Raw genomic sequence first — 23,959 nt, 5'->3', positions numbered from 1 at the left:
CGGGCGTGAGGTGACTTATGAGGCTGAGCACTCGCCTGCGCCTGGCCTTCCCCTTGCCCTGGTGTGGAGCGAGTGCCTCGGTGGCTCTGCTGCAGTAGCCGCGCACCCATGGCCTGGCACTGAGCCCCCTCTCTGCCTCAGGGGGAGCCACAGGTACCCTGTGGGGGAAGTGCGAACGGCTGTGCTTGTGGTTTCTTGGGGCGGCAGTGAGCAGGAAGGAAAGGGACGTGGTGGCCAGTGCTGTGGCTCCTCAGGCGCTGCTCCGCTATCTGTGTCCCCTCTCCTCCAGGCCCAGGAACTACAGGAAGATGGCGTGCCTGCCCACCGCCCCACTGGCGCTGGCGTTGAGGAGGTGGCTGGGGATCGGGCTCTTCGTGCTGCTCTGCCTTAGTTTAGGTAAGCAGGAGATGCTGATGTGGGAGCACAGCAGGGGTTGTGCGGGCCGCAGCACCCGTATATGGGTCGGCAGGGGATGGCTGCCCCCAGGGCACTTGCTCTGGTGCCTTCTGCCAGGGCAGGGTGTGGGGTGGCTGGCTGTGCTAACCATGGCGACAAGCACGGAGGTCCCTAGAGCTCTCAGCTCCCCGAGCCAGTCACACTTGTGGGTTCCCAGAGCGTGGTCACCCATCCCACTGCAGTGAGAAAAGAGTGTTTTCGGGGCAGCTGATGTCTGTGGGTAGCATGTGCTGCAGCCCGTCGGGCTTTGGATTTGGTGGTAGAGTGGTTTCTTCACTGTTTTGGATGGATAGAAGTGAGCATGTGGTGGGGAAGACAGGACAGGGTGGCGGGTAGGAGGGCTCTCTGCTGCCCAAATAGCACAGGACACAGTGAGACCTTTCCCCAGCAACACAAGTCCCTGTCAGAGGACTGTAAGGGCTGCCTCCCGTCCTTCTCTCAGGACCTGCCGCAAAACTCGCTGAAGTCCACAGGTCCCTCCTGACCTCAAGAGGCTTGGGATGAGTCCTCCTAGCTGTGTGAGGTGTTAACCTTGAAACCACACAAAACTCACTTCTGAGCTGGGGTTTGTTGTGGATGCAAAACAGGTTGTGCTTATTTACAATGTTAGTTTCTCAATGCAGCTAATGATACTCTAGAGCAAACCTGGGCTGAACTGAGGCTGTGATTAAAAACCAAGTGATGCAAAATTTTCTTTTCATGCTGATGTTTTGAAACTGGGAGATATTTGATGCTGAATTTCATTTTGAGTTTCAGTCTCAATCTTAAAGCGTAACTCAGATTTTAACAAGGATTGGATCACAGAGCTCACTTGTAGAGAAAGCAACCACTTCAAATGCTGCTCATGAGATCTCTGCTCTCCTGTCTTCCGCCTTCTCCAACCTTTGTGCTTGTGAAGCACATATCAAGCACAGATGTATTTTGCCTGTACTGTAATGGGCAAACAATATATCACGTGCGGAACTGTTTCTCTCTCTCTATTTGATGAGCTTGTAGTATGTTATTAATTTAATTATAAGCATGTGGTAATTCACCCATCATCTAGTTTTTCTAAAAATTATGCTGATTCCAAGCCAAAACCCAGCAATACTTGGATATACAGTCTGATGCATGCTAATGTCCAGTACTAGAAATAGAAATTTGATAATAGAAAACCAGATGTTCCTATGGTTGTGCTTTTTTTGATACGGTTTGCTAAATGAATGATAGTTTATCCTGCCTTCTCCCTCTGTGTTTTAAGCCCGCTTGTAACTTTTAAATCCCCAGCCCAGTTTCAACCACATTTGACAGGAAGGCAAAACTGGCAGATATGCAGTGTCCTTGCTTGCTATATGGAAGCTGTTGGCTAGCCACAAGCCAGCACCCCAGTAGCCATAGGCCGTGGGGTATACATAAGGGTGTCCTCATGGTGAGCTGACAGAAAGGGCAAAAGGCAGCTGAGAGGGGCTGTAAGAATCATGGGGGCATCAAGGGCTTGGGAATGGGCTGGGAGGCATGGGGACAGGTGCCTGGGCTGGCAAAAATAAGGCACAAATCCATAGGCCAGCAGGAATTGGTCATCCTCTTGCTGAGAAGACTTACTTCTCCAAGTCTATCAATTACAAAATTCTGAGGTTTATTTCTGCAAGGGGGGGGGGGGAGGGGAGGTTTTTTAAAGCATTATATCAGCTTTTTGAGAATAATTGTTAGATACTTCTCATGCAGTAAGTCAATGGAAGTGCTGGTGCCTCAGGTTTCTCGGCAGACCGGCATAGCCAATGCAATTCCTTTCTCTCTCTGTATTCAAGCAGGCACACCCTGCCACCTTTTTCTCCAAGAAGAGATATTCCTACATTGGTGACCTTTGAAAATATATGGTACAGTACCCACAAATGAATGTTTTTAAAAGCTTCACTGGGACTTGTAGCTGATGCCTTCTCTAGGAGGCCCACAGGGACCACAAGGTTCAACTTCTGACCTTGCTGTGGCAAAACAGTGAAGCCCTGGGGGTCTGCCATCTCCCTGCCGTTGCCCTTCTCACACATTGTTAAGCAGGTCACCAAAGCCAGCATTTACAGAACTGATTCCACGTAGGACTGCTCATGTCCACATCAAAGTACAGTTGGCACACAGAGCCTGTGGCCACATCTTGCATCCTTGGGTTTAGTTCAGGCATCCTGGTGCTTGCACAGCTCAGAGCTGTACAGTTCCAAAAGGTCAATTAGCATGCTAGGATGAAAGCAGGTGCTCTCTGTACAGCCTGTGTGAGTAAAATGGTAATATAGGGAAATGCCAGGCTGAATTTTCACATCACATCAGTAGAAGGCATTAGTGGGGGGCTTTATTAAAAAGGATTATTTGAAGGTTTTATTTCATAGGAAATTGTGTATGCCCAAGCTACGTAGATACATGTGTTTGCCCTTGAATTGAATTTTGCTGCTCTGGGGTTCACCTGAGGTGACCCCTGAAGTGCCAGTGCAATTTAAAGCTGAGATGTTGTCTGCTGCTGGAGACACTGAAGTGCCTGATTACCCTGCTGTCTCAGCACAGTGGAAAAGTGGTAGAGCAGCCTTGATTACAGCACAAACTTATTTATTTATTGTCTGAATGCATTGCCAGGCTTGTTTGTCCTGCCATTGCACCTTCACACCTTCCAAAAATCTGCAGGATCTTCTCAATCCCAGTTTGTTACTCTAGGAAAATGTTGCTAGAAGTTCCTCAGTACAACCTTTCCCTGCCCTATGTGCAAACGCAGGCGCAAAGCAAGCCCAGCTTTGTGTCCATGGAGCATTCCTTTTAAGTTTCCCTAGAGTCTTTTCTTCTGACTGGGTACCACCTAGTTCTTAGTTTCTTCCCAATGGTGAAAAGTTTTGGGAAGTTTTGAGGAAAATCCCTACAGCTTTTCTGAGTTATTGGAGAGTTGGGGTGGGTAGGGAATATCCACTTCTCTCCTCATTGCTAGCAAGCACTGTCTTAGAGTAACCCACTCTGGTAATCCCCTCTTGTATGTTACTGCCAATAAAGTGCTTGGAGTGGAGCTGGGTTTCAGAAAAGAGAGTTGGGAATAAGAAAGATTCCTTGTTTTGTGGCCACCCCCCAACACTGAAGTGTCTGTCAATGAGCTTTAGGGTGCTTAGCATGTACTTCCTATGTCCGCTCTGGTATGGGTTCATGGGGGAGATGGCAGAAGCTTTTCTGTATGTACCAGATTTGCCTACTTGATCACTGAATGCAAATTGAGTTTCCATCTTATTGCTGTTGCTGCCTTCAGCTCTTTTTTTGCATTTGTTTTTTGGATGAGTTTCTGTCTCCTCCTGTTCCAGACATGCAGAAAATAAATGTCTTTGGTTCAAAAACAAGAGCAGCAGAACTAAGGAACTCCTTTGTCTGTCTGTGCAGAGTGAAACCTGCTGTAACAGCTTGTCTGGGGAAACAGAAACCCTACTAAAGGCTCCTGCTTTTGCTTATAGACTTTGTTGGGGTTTTTTAAAATGAAAAAATTCTTTAGGAAAATAAAAATTACCTGTAGACAAGCTCCATTCTTGCACTGTCAAAATACAGCTGTACACCTGCATACCAGGAGTGCAAAGCTGCCAGTCAAACATTCCTTTCATCCACATAGTTTCTTTTTCCCAGTGAGATCAGAATGAACCAGGTAGCTCCAGTGAGCTCACATTAGTCTAAAGGCAACAGCTTTTTTGCATTTCTTGGATCACTGAGACATTTGTATACTTTTTGCTACTTGAATGTCAGACGTTCCTGCACTTAAACATGCAAAGTTTGGGGCTGAAGATTTTATGCTTTGCAGTAGGTTACCAACAGAAGTTGTCACCCTGTACACACTCCCAACTTTCCTGCTTATTGCTGCCTCTGTTCTGAGTTACAAGCAGAACAGAGCTTATTTATGTCAGATTAATATGTAATTAATCTGACATAAATGAAGGCTGCCACTGGCTGGGTTATCCCCCTGCCTCGCCAGTGATAAGTTGGTTTTCTGCAGGGGTCAGCCCGGTCTCTCTAGTGCGAGTTTGCTTTTATACCCAACACTGTGTACCCTGAAGAGGGATGCAGGCAGTCTGCACAGCTGAGCTGGTGAAGGGTTCATTGCCACCAAAAGGTACAGTCCTGCTCCCCTCTCCTCTACTTCTGGCTATGCAAACCTCCTCTTCTTTGCACTGGTTCTAGTGCGTTTCTGATCCTTGGGTGATCCAGCTTGCTTAGCAGAAAGTTTCTTTTTTTCCCCTTGTTTTACACCAGTGTGGCATGTTGAACCAGCCTCTGAAGAGCCCTGCAAGGGAAGCAGCTGGAAGGAGCTCGTGGGATTGGAAGGGAGCTCCCCAAAGGGGAGCCAGATCCCCTCTGTTCATGTGGAGAAGGCCGGTTTGTCTTCTGGCTGCACCCACAGGTTGTGCCAGGCTGGAGGAGAATTTCCACATTCAGAGAAACTCTTCTTCCTTTTAAACGTGTCTCCTACTATGAGTGCTGTGCACATATGGATGCGGTGTTTTTCATGAGGTGGCAAGGCAAGTGTGCTGAATGCAGTGAAGTCTGTTTGCTTGACAAAAGGGGGGCGGTTTTGTTTGTAAATAGATAAACTTGATTTGTAGCTGTTGTGTCCCCTTAGAGGGGCATCACCATCGGGAGCCTCAGGAGGTCATTTGAGAATATGCAAATCTTTCCCAATGCAGAAATGCCACAGGCTTTATTTCTGCTTTTTCACTGTTATGCTTTTAAAATATCATTGGTCCCAGGGGACTCCCTGGCTGAAAATAAAAGTGCTGACTGCTGGCTAACAGTGGCACTTCTGGCTATACTGTGCTTAAAAGGCATTCACCTTTTAGTGAGCCCAGAATGCTACTGTATCACAGAGTAAGTTGTTAGAGAGACCATGGAGCAAGCCTCTGTTTGCACCACTACTCATGCCATAGCAGGGACCCTCAGGTGTAGTTTTAAGTGCATGGCAGACAAGTATTTCCTCCCTGTGCCAAGGGAAGTGCATCAGTCTGAAGAGACTGTCAGACTGCTTCCTACAAGCTGAGGATCTGCCTCCCTGAGCCACCCTGCCAGTGCCCACAGCAGCCCCTACACAAGTCTGTCATTTCATTCCCTCTGTGACTTTTAGAGCTTTAAGACATCTCTGGGCTGCTTTGGTCTTGTTTCCTTAGTCATCCTTCAGTTAATTACCATTTGCCATGCTGCACTTTTATACAGGGCTGTTTAATCTCTGCTCCAGCCAGCCTTCTGACTACAGGGTCATTGTTAAGATTGTCACCTGCAAAGTGTTCCTGAGTTGGTGCCTGAGCAGGGACCAGGTTTTTATGGTGAGATAATGGTTGGCAGGCCTGTAGCATTGTTTGCTGCACTGCTGAATGTTGCTGTGGGCAAGTCCTTTAGAAGCAAAAAAAGAAATATTAAAAATTATAACTTTTCTACTTTTGCGTGGGCTTATGTGAGATTTCCTGGTTACTGGACACTTTCACCTTCTGTTAGTTTCAAAAGAGGGCTGGCTACTTGAGGAGCATGCGAGGCAGTGAGATTTAGCAAGCACTGTAGAAAACTGTGGCCTTAAGCAGTGGGGAGGACCTCAACTTCAAAAGCTGAGCTGAGGACTGCGGTATGCATAGCAGTGGTGCTGGAGGAGTTAGGAAAATTATCTGAGAACATCTTCAGCTGGGAGATAAATATAGAGGAAGTACAAAGTGATCCAGTCAGTGAGAGACAAAGTCTGCAGGGGGAAAAATTGACAGATTTATTTTTGTCCTTGTGTGCAACAGATCTCCACCAAAGGCCTGTCTTACACAACTGCTACATCCAGTTTCTGCCCCCAAACTCGAAATCGCAAGAGTGCTGAGCCAGTTGCAGGAATTTGATCTTGAAAGGAACTAATATATGCAAATCTCATGAGGACATCCAGATTTAGTGTCTCACCCTACCCTTTTTAATTCTAGTGGGGTCACTCATGCCACAGGCTGGGAATAGAGAAATGGGGAAGTTCAGAAAGACTCTCCCTCTGCTCCTTTCCCCAAGTCAAAGAAGTCCTTCTGTCCCCACTGTTTAGATAAGCAAGCCCTCCTTCCTCTCCTCTCCAGGCAACATAATGTGGAGGACTCCACACCAAGGGAAAGATCTTAAGACACGATATAGTCCCCATCCCACGCCCAGGAACTTTGGCATCTCATGTGCAGCTCCTTGCCTGGCTCTGATCTCCTGGCTAGGGCCACAATGAGAAATCTGCTGACTGATCTGCGGAGAGTTGCGATCTTACTCATGTTGTAAGCAAAGCAGACTGGACATACCCAGGCAGTGGGCTTGTCCCAGCTCAGGCAGTGGTGACTCAGAAAGCAGTAGATCTTTATCTCAAGAAGTACCGAAACATGGACTGGAGCAAGAGGACATGATACCAGCTGTCTGGAGCTGCCCCAGTCCCTTCACCAAAGGATTTCAGATTCCCTTTCATCTTCTCAGTTGCTAATTGCAGATCATGGAGCTTTTTGTGGTAGTGGAATTTCCTTCCCTTTGAAGCCAGGCTTTTGACAGGGTTGTGACTCCATACAGCTCTTCCTTTCCTTCTCTATCTGGCTGGGTTGCCTTGATGAATTTTGTGGCAAAAAGGCTACCTGAGTATGCAAAATTAGCTCTCTGGTGAGCAGTGATTAAGACTGGAGAAAGCAGGGCTTTTGGTCTGTAGCCTGCAAAGGAAACTGCAGTCACATGGAGGGCTTCAGCAAGAGTACTTATGTCTAAGAAACTGGGCCTGTATCGAACACTGGCATGTGTTGAGGTCACCCTGTGAACCACTCTAAAACGAGTGTTACCTGCAGTACATCTCCGCTTATGGAAGTAGGCTCAGGGAAACAAATAAGATCAACAATTTAATTTGGCATCAATAGGGCCTCAAGCTGCTGGAAAAAAAGTGGGATTAGTACACACCCCCAAGGATGGGCTGTCTTTCTGTCTATAGACACAGGAAAGTGTCCTCTGGCTGTCACATCAATTCCTGACTTCAAGATTTTCTTCACTACAGGCTTTGCATGTGAAACAAAAAAGCATTAAAATGAAATGAAGGTTGCTGAAGGAGTCAGGCACCAAAACACCATGTGGATGTTATAATCATTGCTAAATCAAGCAGTGTAGAGCTGGGCAAAGCAAGGTTACAGTTTTGCTTAGGAGGAATGTGGCAATGTGAAGATGGGAAGTGCATAAAGCCATGTCAGGGGAGCTAAGCCCTTGCTGTATTGCTCCAAGCAGGGCACCATGAGGTTACAGCACAGAAGCAAACAGAGATGAACTTTTAGATAAGCCTCTTCACACTGCTTCCCTACTTCAGGCCTGCCATGACATCATCGTAACGTAGGATTAATCCTGTCACTCAGTTGCTGGAGGCACACTTGACTAGCAGGTATGGGAAAGTGGAACCACTGCCAAATGAAGTGCATCGCTAGTTTTCTTCCTTCTTTTCTGCTCCTCTCTCTCACTGCATTTGGGATGAGCGAGGGAACATGACCTCCCAAGAGGTGACTGTGGCATGAGTGAAGCCTGGGTTTGCAGCTGCATCAACAGGCCTGTGGCTTGTGATGAGAATGTTAGGCTTGGGGTTGTGCAGAGGGAAAGAGCCACTCCTCCATTCTCTGCGTGCTGAGACTTCCTTTGCGTGCCTCTATTTGGTGGAGTGGAGTCTGGGTAGAAGGTCAATATACAAATATACAAAATACTCCTTAAAATGGACAGCCAGGAGGGCCTGCCAGCACTCACTTTTCTCTGTTTCATCCCATCTTTCTCATTGCATGGGGTCATTACAGTGAAAAGGTGTTTTCATGTCCTGCTGAAATGATGTCCCCACACAGAGGTTATCTAATAGGGTCTTTCTGTGATCAGTGTGTTCACAGGAATCTGTCACAACACTGATTTAAATACAAAGCATTTCTTCATGTGTTCCAGTGTAGCACAGGACATTTGCTGAATTTTAACCCCGTGGAAAGCCTTGGGAAAATCTGATTCCTCACTGGTAAAATCATCTGGGATAAAGAAAAGTCCAAGGGGCATTGTCTAGTTCTTTAAAGACGTAGCTTTTCAAAATTCCTCAGATTTTCAACTGATTATCTGTCTTGATTGGAAATCCCTGTAAAATACTGGGTTGTCCTCAAAGGATAAATCCTACAAGTTTGGGGCGAATATGCTATTCACAGAAAATGAGGCTGCAGAATTACCCAGGGACTGTTAGGTGTGATTCCTACACCGACCCCAGGGGATGGCCTCCAGGAGAAAGCTGCAGCTCTATAAGATGTGCTTTCCTCAGCTGGCGCAGCCCCGGTTACCAGAAGTGCCCTTGCCTCACCACAGCACACTGTGCATCTCCTCCCAGAGCTGCTCCAAGCCCCTTTTACCAGCCCGTGCACAACAGTGTCAGCACCCTGGCAGAGCAGGAGTCCCATGTGCATGGTCCTAGGCGAAGTTCAGTGATGCTAATAATTTAAGAGTAGAGAGACCGGCTGCTGTTGCAAAGATAAATAGGGAAACTTACAGATAAAAACCAATGCAAGACTGTTTTGACCTTCCTGACTTTGGAGGGCCACCGGCAGTTTGCCTCAGAGCTTTTTGCAAGAATGTCCATCTAAAAAATGTGCGAATCCACAGTCGTTCTTGCTGCTTAAGCAGGGGCAAAAGATCCAGGCCCACCAAGGAGGACCTTTCCCATCACATGTATTGCTTTGTGGGTTGTGTGCAAAGCCAGGTAATGTGAGGTAAGACCAAAAAAAGGCAAAGCAGTTTAGAAGAGCAAAGAAATTTGAAACAGAGGGGAAAGAGAGTGGCTTTGGGGTTTTCAGGAATTACTTGAAGGTTATTACCTGAAGCAGTTCAGTGCTGTTTCTCTTGAGCATTGTGTGGTCTTTTACTGCCTTTTGCAGTCAAGTGTCTCTGCAGGACTTCTGTGTCAGGGGCAATCTGCTCTCCTGTACCTCCTGACTTTATGTGTGGTAAGATAAGCAAGCTTCTGTGACTGTGGCATTTCTGAAACATGACTTGGACAAGGAGTGAAGGAAATAGGAATACAGGCTCAAGAACTCTTCTGAAAGCAAATAAGAAAGGATGGTTTTCCTCTGCACTCATTTCTAAGTAGCCCTGCTGTATGGGGCATCTGCAGCACAGTGTAGTTGGAATGGAGCATGTTTTTCTGCCTAGGGCAGAAGTCAGCCCTTTAATCAGGTCAGTGTTGCCACACACTGTGGCCTCCCAGTGATGGAGATGTGTGGGTGGGTGGTTGGGACTGGGTGGGCTTCAGGGGGGTGGGAAAAGGAAGGATCTTTCTTTTCTAGAAGTCATTAAAAATTATTTGCCTGGTGGGTACCTCCCGCACAGCCTGGTCACAGAGAGCATTCAGCACAGAAACGGGACGGAACTGGATTTTCATTTTTGCTTTGCAGTTCATCTTTAAAGTGAAAGGGGACTTTTGTGGGGCTGAATGACTCTTCAAGGACTTTGGTTCCTTCAGGCTTGCAGCATTCAGGTTGCAGTTTCAAGCGTGCAGAGCCTTTTAAGGGTAGATGTGACATCAGCAGGAGTTTCCAAACCCTGCACATGTACTGCCAAGAAGGTTTTTGTTCTCCTTTTGGTTGCAAAGGAGACTCTTAGGGGCAAGGTGCGGAGAACCTCATGCAACTCATGATGTGATATCACCCTGACATTTGCTGTTTGCCTACTCTTCCAGTGCTGCTGCAAAAGAAAATAGAAAATTGTCTTTATTAGGGTCCACAGTCCCAAAGTTTTGACCGGCTGCTCTTGTGAGCCTCTCCAGCAACTGAGCTGAACTGTGAGAGCAAACAAAGATGTGATTGAGGGAGAAAAAAACCACACAACACTTGCAGATACACAGGAGGAGGAACTTCAGAACTCAGCCTAAACTGGGCTGCTTTTAAGGCGAATGCTTTTTCACACAGCATGTAATCAAACTATGCAACTCATCATCACAGGATGTTGTGGAAGCCAAGAAATATACATGCATTCCTGAAGGAGCAAAATCTCTTCCTCAAGGGGTAGGTCTAGCAGTAGTGATGAAGCTGCTGATGTCAAGAAACCCTAAAACACCTGGCTACCAAAGGTTGCAAGGTATGGCAGTTCTTGTCTCATGCAGAGCGGAAGAGCTAATTTTTCTACCATTTTGCTACTGGTTGCTGGCTGATAGAGGTCAGGGGGCTGAGTGGGCTCATGGTCTGCCACAGTTTGGTTGTTCAGAGTCTGCAGTGCATTATAAGGGGAAGTACAAGACTGGGGGGTGGGGGTGAGGAATTGAATCTTTCCCTTTGGAAAACCAGTGAAGTGGCTGAGCAGAGGAAAACCAGTTAAATGAGAAGTTTCAGGGAAGGAATTTGAATCTTCTCCGTCCCGAGGCCAGCTATTTCCTTGTTTTCTGCTCTCAGCCCATGGAGTGCAACAGATTGGTACCTCCCCTTCCACTACTTGAGATGGGTGCTAATGGTAGTGAGGCTGAGGCAAACAGGGCATATGTAAAGCAACCCAAATTTTTGGACTAACAAAGCAGGATGCACAGGGATAAGTCTCATCCTGAAGGTTGCACAAACCTGGGTGAAAGCTCAACCATCTGCCCTGACCTTGGTGAAGCACAGGACAGCACATTAATACCGGGTCACTCTTCCAGCAACAGCAGGAGCTCCTTGCTAAACTGCTCCCTCGCGTGTTAAGTCCTGGCCCCTGAGAGCACCTATCAACTGGAAAGAGGAATTAGAGTAGGAAAACAGGGCTGATCACTGGCATGGAATGCAGAGAAGTTGCAGTGTGAAGCAGGGAGATTGCTGCTAGCATGATCAAAGTTGTACCCAATTTCTTCCTGCAAGGAGCTCAGCTTATTACAAGAGGCACATGCCTGCGTACTAGATATGGCACCAACACGGTCGCTGAGCAGGAGGTGGGGAATGCCTGTGCTGTTTTGCAAGTAATCCCAAGGGAGGCCCATGGGCCTTTACAAATACAAGTTTGTTTTAGCTAGACTAGCCAAAACTGTTCATTTGCCTGAATTCATTTGTCTGAAAAGGAAGAGCAGAGGATATAGCAGTTTGGGAATGTATGGTTTTACACCTTGACATGAATAGTGAAAAATCTTTACTCTGAGGTGTTTAAGGGGCCACCAAAATTTCTGTTCAGGCAAGTAACTCTCCTACCTTTGCCTTCAGAAATAATTTGTTCAGGATCCTAAGTAGCACTGGAGCATCACGTAAAAGGCAATGAATGCCAGGGGAGACCTCTCCTCAGTGCAGAGCTGAAGCTGTAAACAGCTCTGTGGGTGATGAGGTACATTAACAAGTGCAGATAGAGCCGAAAGAGCTGAGCTGTATGCAGCAGGACCTGGCACAAGGCTATAGCACTGTCTCACTGACTTTTCTTTGCCCCCTACATACAGGCTATGCACAGGAGAAGAAAGTAGTCAAAAGCAAAGTGGGAGAAAAAGTTGGCCTGCCTTGTTGTCATGAAATTCCCAGCTCAGAAAGCCTACAGAACTACCGGGTCTACTGGCAGAAGAACGTTACAGAGGTAGTGCTTGCCTACGCAGCAGGGGAGAGGATCGCTGAGCACAACTCTGTCAGATACGAAAACCGGACAGAGATGGACCCCAGGAACCTCACCCTGTGGATCTTCTCCACGGAAATCCTGGACAATGGACCTTACCGGTGTGTAGTTCAGCACCTCAGATTTTCGCAGAACCCCGTGGTTGTGTGTAATGAGCCTGTCAACCTCTTTGTTACAGGTAGGTAGATTGCCTCCTGACACATGAGGCTTTCTGGTGCCATCCCCAGGGTAAAGGATGCTCCTCCAAGTGTTAGTCGTAGTATAGCAGATAGACTTGTACTAAGAAGCCTCAAAGAGTGCCAGAAGGTGTGTTAACTATTTCCATTTTAGCAGTTTTCCTCCTTACCTTTCCAAAGCTAGCCCTGGTACAGAAAACTTGCCTTTCCCACCACCAGCCCAACATCCTCCCCTTGATGCCTCCCTCTTGGAAAAAGACACACACCCCCCCCCCGGGACACTTTCCCAGGTATCGCTGCTGGTGGGGGCCCTAGGCCGCCTCTGCCCTCTGCTGTCTTTTGGGCAAAGTAGAGACTAAGCCCTTGGTGCATGGGAAGCATCCAAGCTGAAAGAGGAATGGAGTGGCATTGCTTCTCTGTGACCACAGTAGCATCCCAGCCCTGCACCAACCCCCTTGGGAAGCCCAGGCTCTTGGGGGGCTGGCCAGATCAGTGGCTGCACTGCAGCTCCACAACCTAAGGCTGAATGCAGCTGGAGATTTGAGGCTTTTCACCATAAAGAAACAACCCAAGTTCTTTTGCTCAAAACGAATCTGAATCTTTTCTTGGTGGCTACAGAAAGTTCCATTGACATTATTTTCCATTTGTACCACTGTTTTTGTAGCAGTTGGTTTCAACCAAAGGCAGAGATATTGGTAACACATATAAATATATACGTACATACATTTGAATTACCTTTAGCAGCAGAGTTCCAGGAATCTTCCAGACAAGTGAATGAGCTTTCTCCATCTGGAATGAGATTTGTCAGCAAAATAAAAACAAGCTCCCAAGAGCTGGCCATTGCTTACTTGTCTGAAGGCATTGTGGGCAAGGAGACAAATTTAGTGATATTTCTGGGAACTGATATGAAGAAAAGGGAAGTGCACGGTCAGCACCCTCTCTAGCCATGAGGGCTGAGGAGTTAACCACATGAAAAATGTGAAACAACGGATCTCTTTTAGTCCACACAAATACTCCAGTTTCTTTCCTTCCAGAAATCCCCTTGCTGTCTTAACAGGACAGTTGTAATAATAGTAGTAGACTTCTGCTCCCTTTGGTAAAGTGGGATCAGTTATTGAGGGATCCAAGAGAGGGACTAAAATGAGAAAGGCAGAAAGGTGTTACTCCCTGGTGACTGATTAGGGAGCCTTAGTGAAGCTGACTGGGATGTTTGAATGGACTTACTTTCCAGATGGGACATCAATGCTATATTGCTCAACAGATAGTGGGCCTGGAAGGAAATCCAGGTCTCTCCTTGTCTACCGGTCAGCTGCACAGTGCTAAGCAAGTTACCCTTTCATTAGGCATTAGTTATTTGGTAGCCTGGCCCATGAGTTTGTGGTCAGCAGAAGCCATGGAAGATGCACTACAACCACAAGGCTGTCTGCCTTATGCAGATCCCAGCAGTCATGTGGTCAAACGGTGAGGCAGGCAGGGAGCAGTTGCAGAGAAAACATTAGCTGTTCCAAAAAGGGTCATTTTGCACTGTGTTGAGCTACCTGCTGCAGTTCTCTGCCTGGTCTTGCTCTGGCTGCGGCTAGAGTCTGAGGGGTGTAGAGGCTACAGACCTACAGCATGCCAGGGAGGGAAGAAGAATTTGTTCGTTTTGACAGCAATCATGTTGGTGTGACTTAAGCCCAACAGAAAGCCACATGCTGAGTTACTTTTTCTGATTGGTGCCTCTCTTGCTAAAGATGTGGTCCCACTGGGATTTTTCCAGTGGTACAGTTGCCCTAAGTAGTTCCTTTGCCACCCCTTCCCTCGTCCTCCTCACCGTGAACTGTTTATGGCAACCTGTGGGCATCCTCAGTCATACCAATGCAACTGTTTACAGTAACCAGGTGAACCAAATTGGCAAAGGGAAGCAGACTAAAATGGACACCACCTTTCTTCTCCTTCTTCACTCATATTAGTCCTCTCATCCACTTCACCGTGCAGCCTTACAAAACATTTGACGAGGCAGGAAGGCATGGAACAAGCTCTGTGGGTGGGAAGCCTCTCAAAACTCTTTGGCAATGAGACAAAAGTCCAGTGAGAACATGGTCTGAGAGGCCCTGTGTACTGCTATGCATTTTTGCAATGACTAGTATGACTTGGTCTTGCTCTTCAGCTGGGCCTTCTGGAGGGGCTTATTACATATAGAAAATGTAGTTCAGTCTCTTGCTGGCTAGCCCAGCAGAGAGAAACAAGTGAAAGGGCTCACCTCTTTTCCCAGCAGAGACGGGACCCTCTGGGAGCTTCTGGCTGGGAGGGGACTAATGAGGGAGGGAAAAGCAAATTGTCTGCTGTTGCCTGTAATACGGATTTTTACTTAGTCCCATGTTTCTCTTTCCTGTTTTATGATTCCTTCTGTTGTTCCATAAACTGCTGTATGTAGAGGGCAATGGAGAGGTGAAGTCATGAAGTGTGTGCACTGCCCGGGGGGAGAAGAAGCAAAGGCCAAGGTCTTATCCAGGCAAGGCTGTGGGGAGAACGCTAAGGCAAAATAAAGCTCTAACAGGTTATCACAGCAGAAGAATGCCCTGTGGGGGAGTCTTTGCTTTCACCGTGGGTGATAAGAACTGCAGGCCTTGCTGTAATCTGTCAGAATGGTAACAAAATCTTTCTTGCTTCAGCTGACTTCAGTAAGCCGAATCTAACAGCAGAAGTATCCGCTGATTCTTGTGAATCAACTGAGCTGGTGGTGATGTGTTCTTCTTATGGAGGTTTCCCCAAACCCAAACTCTCTGGAGCCCTCAACAACATGTCCGTGGTGTGGAATGCCAGCTGGGTGACCGAGTCCAACCTCAGCCCATACAACATCACTGGCAAACTGCCACTCAATGTAACCCAAGATGTCAACATCACTTGCTCCGTTGAATACAACGGCTTTACGAAGTCCACCAGTTTGCTTCTGAGTAGGTTTTATTAACAGTTTGTGTTACAAACCCATTTTGTTGAATCTGATGAGTTGCCTGTCTGAGAAAGCAGTAAATTCTGTATGTCTGTTCATGCAAGAATGACCCAGTGATCCCGCCTGTGAGCCAGTTGGGGAACACAGGTCTGGTATTTGAATGGAAGGCCCTGAGAAATGCGTGTGCCTTAAAAGCCATAGGTTGCACATAAAAAGAATTTCATCATTTAACAAACTGTCAGCTGGGGTAGAGGCAAAATTCTGTTTTCATACACATCTTTAATATGTGTATGAAAATTCCATCACTGTGCATGGTTTGAAAGTGATAACATAGTAGATAAGTCTGTGCTTTGAACAGCTTGAGGCACAAGTGGAAACAGCATGAGGGAGGCAGCACACTACAGTCCAGATGTTTTGGAGTAGAAAGGGTTTTGCAAGGAAATTCTTAAAGCCAAAAGGATTTAATTTTTTTTTAATGTTGTTACCAAAAAAGTATTCTGAAATGTCTCTGGGCCTGATGTTTTCACTATAAAGATAAGGGCACCTTCAAGGGAAGCTAGAGAAGCACTGTTTTTCCTAGGGAATTGTAGCTTATTCATCAAGGTACCTTATTCATCAATCCTACTAAAATCAAAGGGGCTTATGAGGCAAGGTGCCACTGAGTTTCAGAACGAATGCCAGAAACTAGGCCTTTATGAATATTGGTTATTGCTGGATGTAGTGCATAATGTCCCTAGAGATGATAATGGAAGAAGGTTATGCATATCATGCAAGACAGAAAAGGAAGCAACAAAAAAGAGTAATAATAGTAATACACTGTTGTCAGACAGATTCTCGGAGGAGGGTGCAACCACAAGCGACAGCAGTCACAAAACCCCCACTTTCTGATTTTTAAGAATGTGGAACCACTCCCATTTTCTCATTTTCCCATTTTCTATGATGGAAATGGTCCTCCAAATAAATCTTCAATAAACTTGGAGACAGAATAGAGTCTCTGGTAAATGCAGGAGGCAAACCATGGAGGGGAATATTGTACAGCAGAGCAGGCTACTGTCTAACAAGTTGAATGATAATTATGCCAGATGCAGATGATGAAAATCTGAAGATCTACGCACATAGGTCTGCAGACCTGTGAACATGCACCAAGTCTGTCTCTCCTGTCGAATGAGGGTTCTCCTGCACTGTACAAGAACAGCCCTTGTCCACCCTAATGTTCACGTGTCAGAACAGTCATCTCCAGTGGTGAAAAGCCAAAGGCTTCAGATCCACTGAACTCTGCCACAACACTTTTTCTGATAAAAAAATGCCTATTCTAGTCTATTTAATGTACTACTCTCCACCACCTGTGAATTCAGAGGGGAAAAAAAAATAGGCATAAATCTGGTGAAAACAGTAAGAAAACCTGTAGAGTACTTTCGCGAATGTAGGTTTTCCAGACATGGACTCAGACTTTTCCACCAACCCTAACCATAAGTTTAAAAAACAGCTTAGGTGTTTTAAACTGTTGCCTGCCTCAGTCCCGTTCTGGACAAAGAACCCAGCATTTCAGACTCTATGAATGTGTTAAAAATTTCAGCACATATCAAATACAGGAGAATGAAAGAAATTTAGGTGCCAGCTACAGCTTTGTCTGTTTGTTTATTGAATAGGTAAATTTTTCAGGCTAAGTTAGAATTTGCCCAGAACCCCCAAAATTCACGTACCTGCTCTTACCTCAAAATGCCAATATGTTGTTGAGCCCTTTATTTATGCTCTATTTCTTCTGTCTCAGAAAAAACAAATGACTGTGTTCTCCCTACTGTGGCTCCATCTTATAATATCATTACTGCTTCAAGTATCATCATTGTCATCTTCCTTTTGGCTATCACCCTAGCAGCAAGGTATCTCCCAAGGCACGGTAAGTGTCAATCCTTTTCCAAGAAACAGCCTCACGCTGCCTTTGGAGTTTCTATGTGAAATACACATTTTTAGAAGCTATGCTGACACACTTGATTGATAGTTCTGTACCACCTTCTCCTTTCCTTTTCTTTTTTCCCTTTTTTTTTTTTTTTTCCATCTACTTTGACAAAATTGAAGACCAGCTCAGGACTTTTCCTACATTTTGTGTGCAGGCAGCACTAGGCTTCAGGTTTGAGAGTGATGGGGTGATGGGGAGTTTTGACAGCAGATCAGAGTATTTCCAAATTCAAGGATATACGGAATTGAAGTTTCACTAAGAGTTTCACAAAGGCACATATTTATGTGTTATGTTTATGTATAACATGCTTGAAGATGCCAAGATCTTAGTGATCATGATAGATACAGCTGAGCACTGACAGTTTCAGAACTGCATTTCTCCACACACCCTATTTAGACAATCCCTCAGAAAACTCACAGAGCCAAAGTTACAAAAATGCGTGGTTCTAGAGCCACAGCAAAAGACCTAAGTGCAGCTATGTTCCCCTTCTATGAGAATTCCAATCAAGAGACATAGATTTGTCTTCCTTATGTGGCCAAAACCAGCACGGGTGAGGTACCCTGTCCCACCCTGTGAAGTCTTCAGTAACTCCAGACATGTCTCCAGGAGTTTTTCAATGGCAAAGGGGACCTCCAGCATCTCAGGGTTAGCTGGCAGCTGAGCAGATGTATTTTCTTTTGTGGCTGTTATTTTCATCTGTTAGCTGTTGCTCCTCGTCATGTCTAAGCTGACCTAATCAGAAAGCCCCTTAAGATGTGGGTAGACATCAAATGGGTTTATAAAGGCAGCTAGGCATCCAGCTGGTATTGGAAGTCAAGAGCAGTAGATATCCCATCCATACCCTGTCCTGGAGAAAGGCAGCAGGCCTTGCAACACGTTATAAATACCACCTAATTGAGTTCTGTCAGGTCACTGGGGAAGTCAGGTCTGGAGATCAGAATCCCGCACTCTGTGTTCGGAGAACTTAAACCAGAAGCCAGCAGCGTGAGCTTAGCATCTCATGGTCACAGTGGTATCCCCTGTTGGAAAGAGGCTATTTGATAGGCAGCAGGAACTCAGTTCACTTAGGGACACTTGTGATTTGTCATGCTTGTGTCTCTGCTACCTCTGTTTCAACTTCAGACAAGTGCACTCCCAAGTCAGAGGTGTGGAGGTAGAATTGCTATTCTTCTTTTCCCCTCCTCACCCACCACATCCCTTCAAAAACCAATGTGACCACTGAGTCAGACTGGGCTAATTTTCTTTCTAGTGTTTTACCACAAAGAAAGGAAGCTTCTGGAAGACAATGACTCTTGGCTAGACCTGTGCACCTCCTCATTTTCCACTCACATGCCCCTATGATACCAGTGCTGTTTTTCCCCTGCTGTACCCTGGGGCTATGTCAATGGGAAGGCAGCAAGCAGGATGAAACCAAGAAAATCACAATTGATCACAGCCTGTGCTGTTAGCTGTGTGGATAATGAACTTCTAATTATAGGAGAAAATGAAGTGGAATTGGAGGATTTGGCTCTAAACAAATACAGGCTGGAAATGGAAAGGTTCCTTACCATTAAATTAGCAAGAATCTGGAGTATTCTGAGATAGTCTTTAATGTAGAAATTAAATTGCTTTTAAAGTAGATGTAAAAAGCACACCAATGTGGTGGAATGTGATCACCTGCAACAGCACGGGACATGGCTGCATGAACTGGAATTTCCCTTTCAGTCCCATTTTCAGAATATATGCAGGGAGTGGATTTGCAGAGTCAGGTGGTGCTATTTTGTACAGCCACTTTCCAGACCAAGCATATGCTCCATGAAACTGAAGGTAGAGCTTCAATCCAACTTCTCGGTTTGTACAATTGTCACATTTCAGTGCTGCTGTGCATTGCCATGTGTCTGGGGAGGGAAATACTTGTCCTAAGAGCACTTCCTGTGGCTGTTGCTACAGGTCACCTTCAAGAGCTATTGTAGGAGCTCAGAATAGGTCTGGGGGTATGGAAAGCTGAGTCAGGAGCTGACTTGATGCTAAGGTGGTTTCTGAGCTCAAAAAGCCATGCTTCAAAGAGCTGAAGTATGGAAGGGCAGAACAGAGAGATAGAGCAAAATGGAAATAAGAGTTCTCAGATGCATGTTATAGTGGTAACTAGAATACGAAGATGCTTTGCTGAGGTTCAACCCCCACACTTCGGGTAGCTCACAGCCTATCTTTTTAGTAATATAAGAATGAAAACTCTACTTTTTTTTTGTTTTGTTTTGTTTGTTTGTTTGTTTGGCTCTTCAATTAATTAAACACAAAGCACCAAGATTAGACCAAGATTAAAGTCACTTAAAGAAAAGCCTAGGATCCATGTTGTAAAATTTATGTAATTTGCTGTAACAGTACAGAAAGATTCAACTTGATTATTAAAAGTAATTCATAGATGCTGTTTAATTTGAATTCCTTTTAAAGCACTGAAAGAGTTGGCTGGCTGGTTCTAATACCGGCATTCTTACACTCACTTGGTAAACTGCATTTAGTGACATGTAACTTTTACCATTATGTCCCTTCTGTTCTCATCTTAGCAGGCAGCAACCTGTCTTCGTGCCAGGCTGAGGTCCTAGCCCTGGGAATGAAAGCTGTTGTACCATATGACACACTAATATTTATATGTAACAGAACTTTCTATCATAGAATCATAGAATTATAGTTAGGTTTGGAAAGGACCTTAAGATCATCTCGTTCCAACCCCCGATCAGACAATGTCTGTAGGCCAGCCATATTCAGGTGTATTGCATGGATGAGTCCTGCCAAGGAAAAAATAGAAGTAACTAGACCTAGAAGATTTGTTTCTTTCATTTCTCCTCTCCTTTCTTCCCACTGGCAGTTATACTTTACTTTGTTGAAGAAGACATTTGTATTCAGCACATTTATGTCTTCTGTAATTTCAAATTCTAATTGAGGATCTTCTTTTTCAGTCTGTTCTCACTGCTGTAAGCATCAGGATTCAGTGGAACAGGATCTTAAAGAAGGTACAAAGCCACCTGTGAGCTCTAAAGTGACATCTGAAACATCGTTTGTATGACCAGATTGCATTGGCAGGTAAGTTTTCTTCACCATTCTTCACTTGGCAAAATAGCTGCTAAAATACTATTTGATTTTCATACAATGTTAACTGGCTATGCTGTCCTTTAGGGTAAATGCAGGGTAAAAAGCGGTAGGGCCCAACTGCCAGCTCAGATACATGGTGTTCCCTGGTCAGGTGGCTAGAGGAACGATGCTTATGTTGCTTGTGAGGCACTGCTTTGTTTGGGTTATTTCAGATTTCCTGGAATGAACCTAGTGAAAAATGGTAGAGGGCCAAATTCCTGAGCTGCTCAGCTGCTTTCTCCACAGCGTGGGCCCTGCATGCAAGGCCCCAGTGTGCAAGCCTTTGTGGTGTTCTTTTCCTTAATCAACAAAAATTTTTAGGGACTGAATGGGGATGGAGGCAGAGAGAGGGGAAAAGAAAGGAACATTTGACAACTTTGACTGTCAGTGCCTCCTCTGAACCTGTGTGAGGAAGCTGGTTAATATCTGAGATGTGGATTTGTAGCACGGTCATCCGTCTATCAGGATCTGCAGTGACAGGCCCTTGTTCTCATTTTGTGGGCCTCTCAACTAAGAACTGTCCTGACTCATTTGTGAGTAGCAGCTTATCACTACTACAGGTCCCACACATGGTGTCATTCCCTAGAAATTGTTTCTGGTGGACGTCCTGTGAGCCATGGATGTCCTGTACTCATGGTGCTGTTGCATAAACATGGGAACACCACTGATGATAGAAATGAAGGACTGACCAAATGGAAGTGAGGGAGACGTGAACAAGAGAACAACTCCAGCTTTCCCATTAAGATTAGCAATGCCAGTCCACTTCCGAGGTATCTCTGTTCCTTTCAGCAGCTGGAGGAATGGAGAAGTTTCCCCTTCAACACTTGCCCAAGAAATGCTTATATATCTCTTAAAAGAAGCTACTTGTGATACTGAGGTGTTGTGAAAAGTCTGAGGCTGGGGAAAAGTCTGGCTTATCCAGGTTTTATGACTACAGAGCATTATATTTGTTTTTGCTCAAAAGCTCAGCTGTGTTCAAAGCTGTGTCCTTCAAAAAGACATTTTTCAAGTTAAGAGACTTAAGTAAAGATTAGCAGCTAACTGTTCTTATTCACATCATTATCCAGGTGATTGCATTTCCTGCTCTCACCACAGCATACTGAATACATTGCCAGGGCAATGCAGTAGAGCAACAGCTGTAGAATCCTGGAAGTCATGAATTTGTCATGCCGTGCATTGCAGTAATCTCAAAGCATAACATTTTTGTGATGGAAAGGAGGGGAAACTAACATTCAGGACATTTGTCTCATTTCCAAACCTGACCACGCACTCATGTTTTCCTCTGGGGAAGGCCCTATCTGGAACAGATACTAGAGCCTTGGTTAGCATGATTTCTGGAACGTTTTGTGATGGAAGTGGCAGGAGTTCACCTACTGAATAAATCCATTCTGCCACATTCCTCTTTTGTTACAAAAGCTTGCCAGGCTTTTTCTGCAAATGGTTGGTGTTCCTAACTGCAGTGCTTGGAACTGCTGCTTGTCTGTGGACAGGGATGGAAGCTGTGCTTCCCGAGCGGCTGACAAGTCATCCCATAACTGTGTGATGTGCTGAGCCATGTCCTGTTGTTGCTTAAAGAGGGTAGCACATTCAGTAGCCATCCTCACTCCGCAGACAGCACCTCTGCACGGTCCAAAGGGTTTCACAGTTAGGCAGCCTGTAGCTCACTGTAGTGCCTGCCTTGAGCTGTCTAGCTCTGATCAGCCCTCAGCTCCGCCTTTACTGTAGTGTGAGCCCTCTTGTGGAAGCCTGTCGCACGTCATCCCCGTTTGTCTCGGCTCTGCAACGTTCTTGCCTTGTATTTAGGATTAAGAAGGGGAGGAAAAATAAGTAAAATCTTTCCTCTGTGTCCCTCAGGTTTCTTATCCTGTGTATTCTGCATTGCAGTCCCCACTGTTCATTGTACAGCAATGCTTACTGCGTTGACCCTTCGGCTCTCTGAAAGGGGATGACAGCAGTAGAAAGCTCTGCTTATGAAGACTGGCAACATAATCCTGTATGAATGAATGCAAACCCCCACCTATGCCAGGTCACTGGAATTCCAGCTGGGAGGACCCTCCATGTTCCTGCAGCAGGGCAGGAGTGTCGTGAGCATCAACATACCAGTTCAACAGTTTGGGATCCTCTGGCTTTGATGCTGCCTCTGTGAACATCGGGGGCCCTGCAGAGCCCTGGCAGGCAGCCCACAGCCACAAGCCCCATTAGTAACACAGAGCTGGCCTTTGGCAGACCCCAGGCCCCGACACACAGTCTCAAGTCAGGCTGTGCCTCCATCTGGTGACTGGGAGCAGCTAAAACTTTTTATATTCAGCCTTGCACAGGTATCTGCCAGTACTGTTCTTGGTGTTGGAGGACTTTGGATTTGGACTTGACCATTACAGATGCACGTCCCTTCTCCCCTAAGAGAGACAATAATGCACACACTTTTCACAGAGAAGCACCTTGAGTGGGACTACGTGCCTCATGCTTATTTTCAGTGCTCAGAGACTTTTTAGGGAATGATCCATACTGACAGCACACTCAGCAGCTAACTAATATTGCTTATCCACAGCAGTGGCAGAAGTTCTCGTAACCTTTCTCTCCTGAAAGGATGGCCTCACCAACCCAGGTACTAAGATACTGCTCCTCCATTGAATTACTTCAGGGGCACATTTGACAAAGCACAGTGCTGGTGGTGGTGCACTGTGCACACCTCTGTGCATACACTTGTACAAGCTCTTACATGCATTCCTTCCTACCCACGCTTGTAACGCCGCATTTCTGTAACAATCTGTGGTTCATCTCACATGTATCTACTGTAATGAAATGTAACTCGGCCTTGCTCCATAAACATGGGTCTGCTTTTGTTTGTATATTTGTATAGGAATACTTGTTAGGGAAGGCTCTCCATATTCTTGGGAGTCTCACATAGTGACATAGGGGTTCACTTTGTTTTGAATGCTGCCACTTTCTGCTAGCGTTCTCTCTACCCAGCCGGGACTTGAAGGAAGTACCCTGCAGGATTCTAACATTGGATAGGACTCATCTAATCTGGGTGATATTCTTGCCTACTGTGTAGGAAAAAGTTTCTCATTTTCAGGGGAGAAAAAGCCCCAAGCTCCACCAAGCTTCCTAAGCAACTCTGCATTCTAACCTAAGTCAATCCTGCCCTGAGTTTGACAGATCTGGTTTTCCCTTTTGCTCTGTCCCACTGCAAACTGTATCTGTTCCCTTGCTGCTCTATCCATGTGTGCAGTTAGCAGAGCAAACCCCATGCCACTCTGTGGGATGTTTTGTTGCTTGAGCTGTTTATCTTGCTAGGGCACAGACAAGAAATAGTCTAGCCACTTCACTTTTTTCTAGCAGGTACATATTGAAAGAGAAATTGCTGGAGGAAATAAGAGGACTAAAAGTGGTTTATAGAGGATTGAGCTATGAGAGGCTAAGGGATCGAGTTGCTAGTAAAAAATAAGGCACTGCTCCTTTTCTACTCCTGCAGAGTCATGCTGTCCCATCAGTTTTTTTACTGTTTTCTCACTGTATGAAGTGAAATGGGAGCTTCAAAACATCCTTATGGAAGGTTTTTTTGACAGAGAAAAGGAGACAAGGTAGGTGATAAGGAAACCCTAAGCTTTGCACTTGTGAATTCTGGTTGAAACCAGAAAACAGGTGACACGGAAACCAGCGTTTCCAAAAGGCAACCTTATTGAAGGACTTGGGTCTATGGGCAACAGTGTCTCATACTTGCCATTTCTTTCCATGCTTCCTCTTTACAGCATGAACTACTAGCTTCCT

The 23,959-nt window shown here is 45.7% G+C and overlaps 1 protein-coding gene across 1 annotated transcript; it reads left to right on the top strand.

The window, feature by feature from the left end:
* Window positions 1-308: 308 nt before the first annotated feature.
* On the top strand, window positions 309-21,876 carry CD80 (CD80 molecule; the record flags this gene model as incomplete). The annotated part of the gene is made up of 5 exons (XM_080613829.1): window positions 309-396; window positions 11,849-12,193; window positions 14,846-15,127; window positions 16,895-17,020; window positions 20,017-21,876. The coding sequence occupies 5 exons, from the start codon at window positions 309-311 to the stop codon at window positions 20,121-20,123; spliced, it is 948 nt and encodes a 315-aa protein (XP_080469955.1). The 3' UTR covers window positions 20,124-21,876.
* Between the last annotated feature and the right edge of the window lie 2,083 nt (window positions 21,877-23,959).

Source organism: Psittacula echo (genome assembly GCF_963264785.1).
Source record: "Psittacula echo genome assembly, chromosome: 3".
NCBI lineage: Eukaryota > Metazoa > Chordata > Aves > Psittaciformes > Psittacidae > Psittacula > Psittacula echo.
This window is presented reverse-complemented; position numbering and strand designations above follow the sequence as displayed.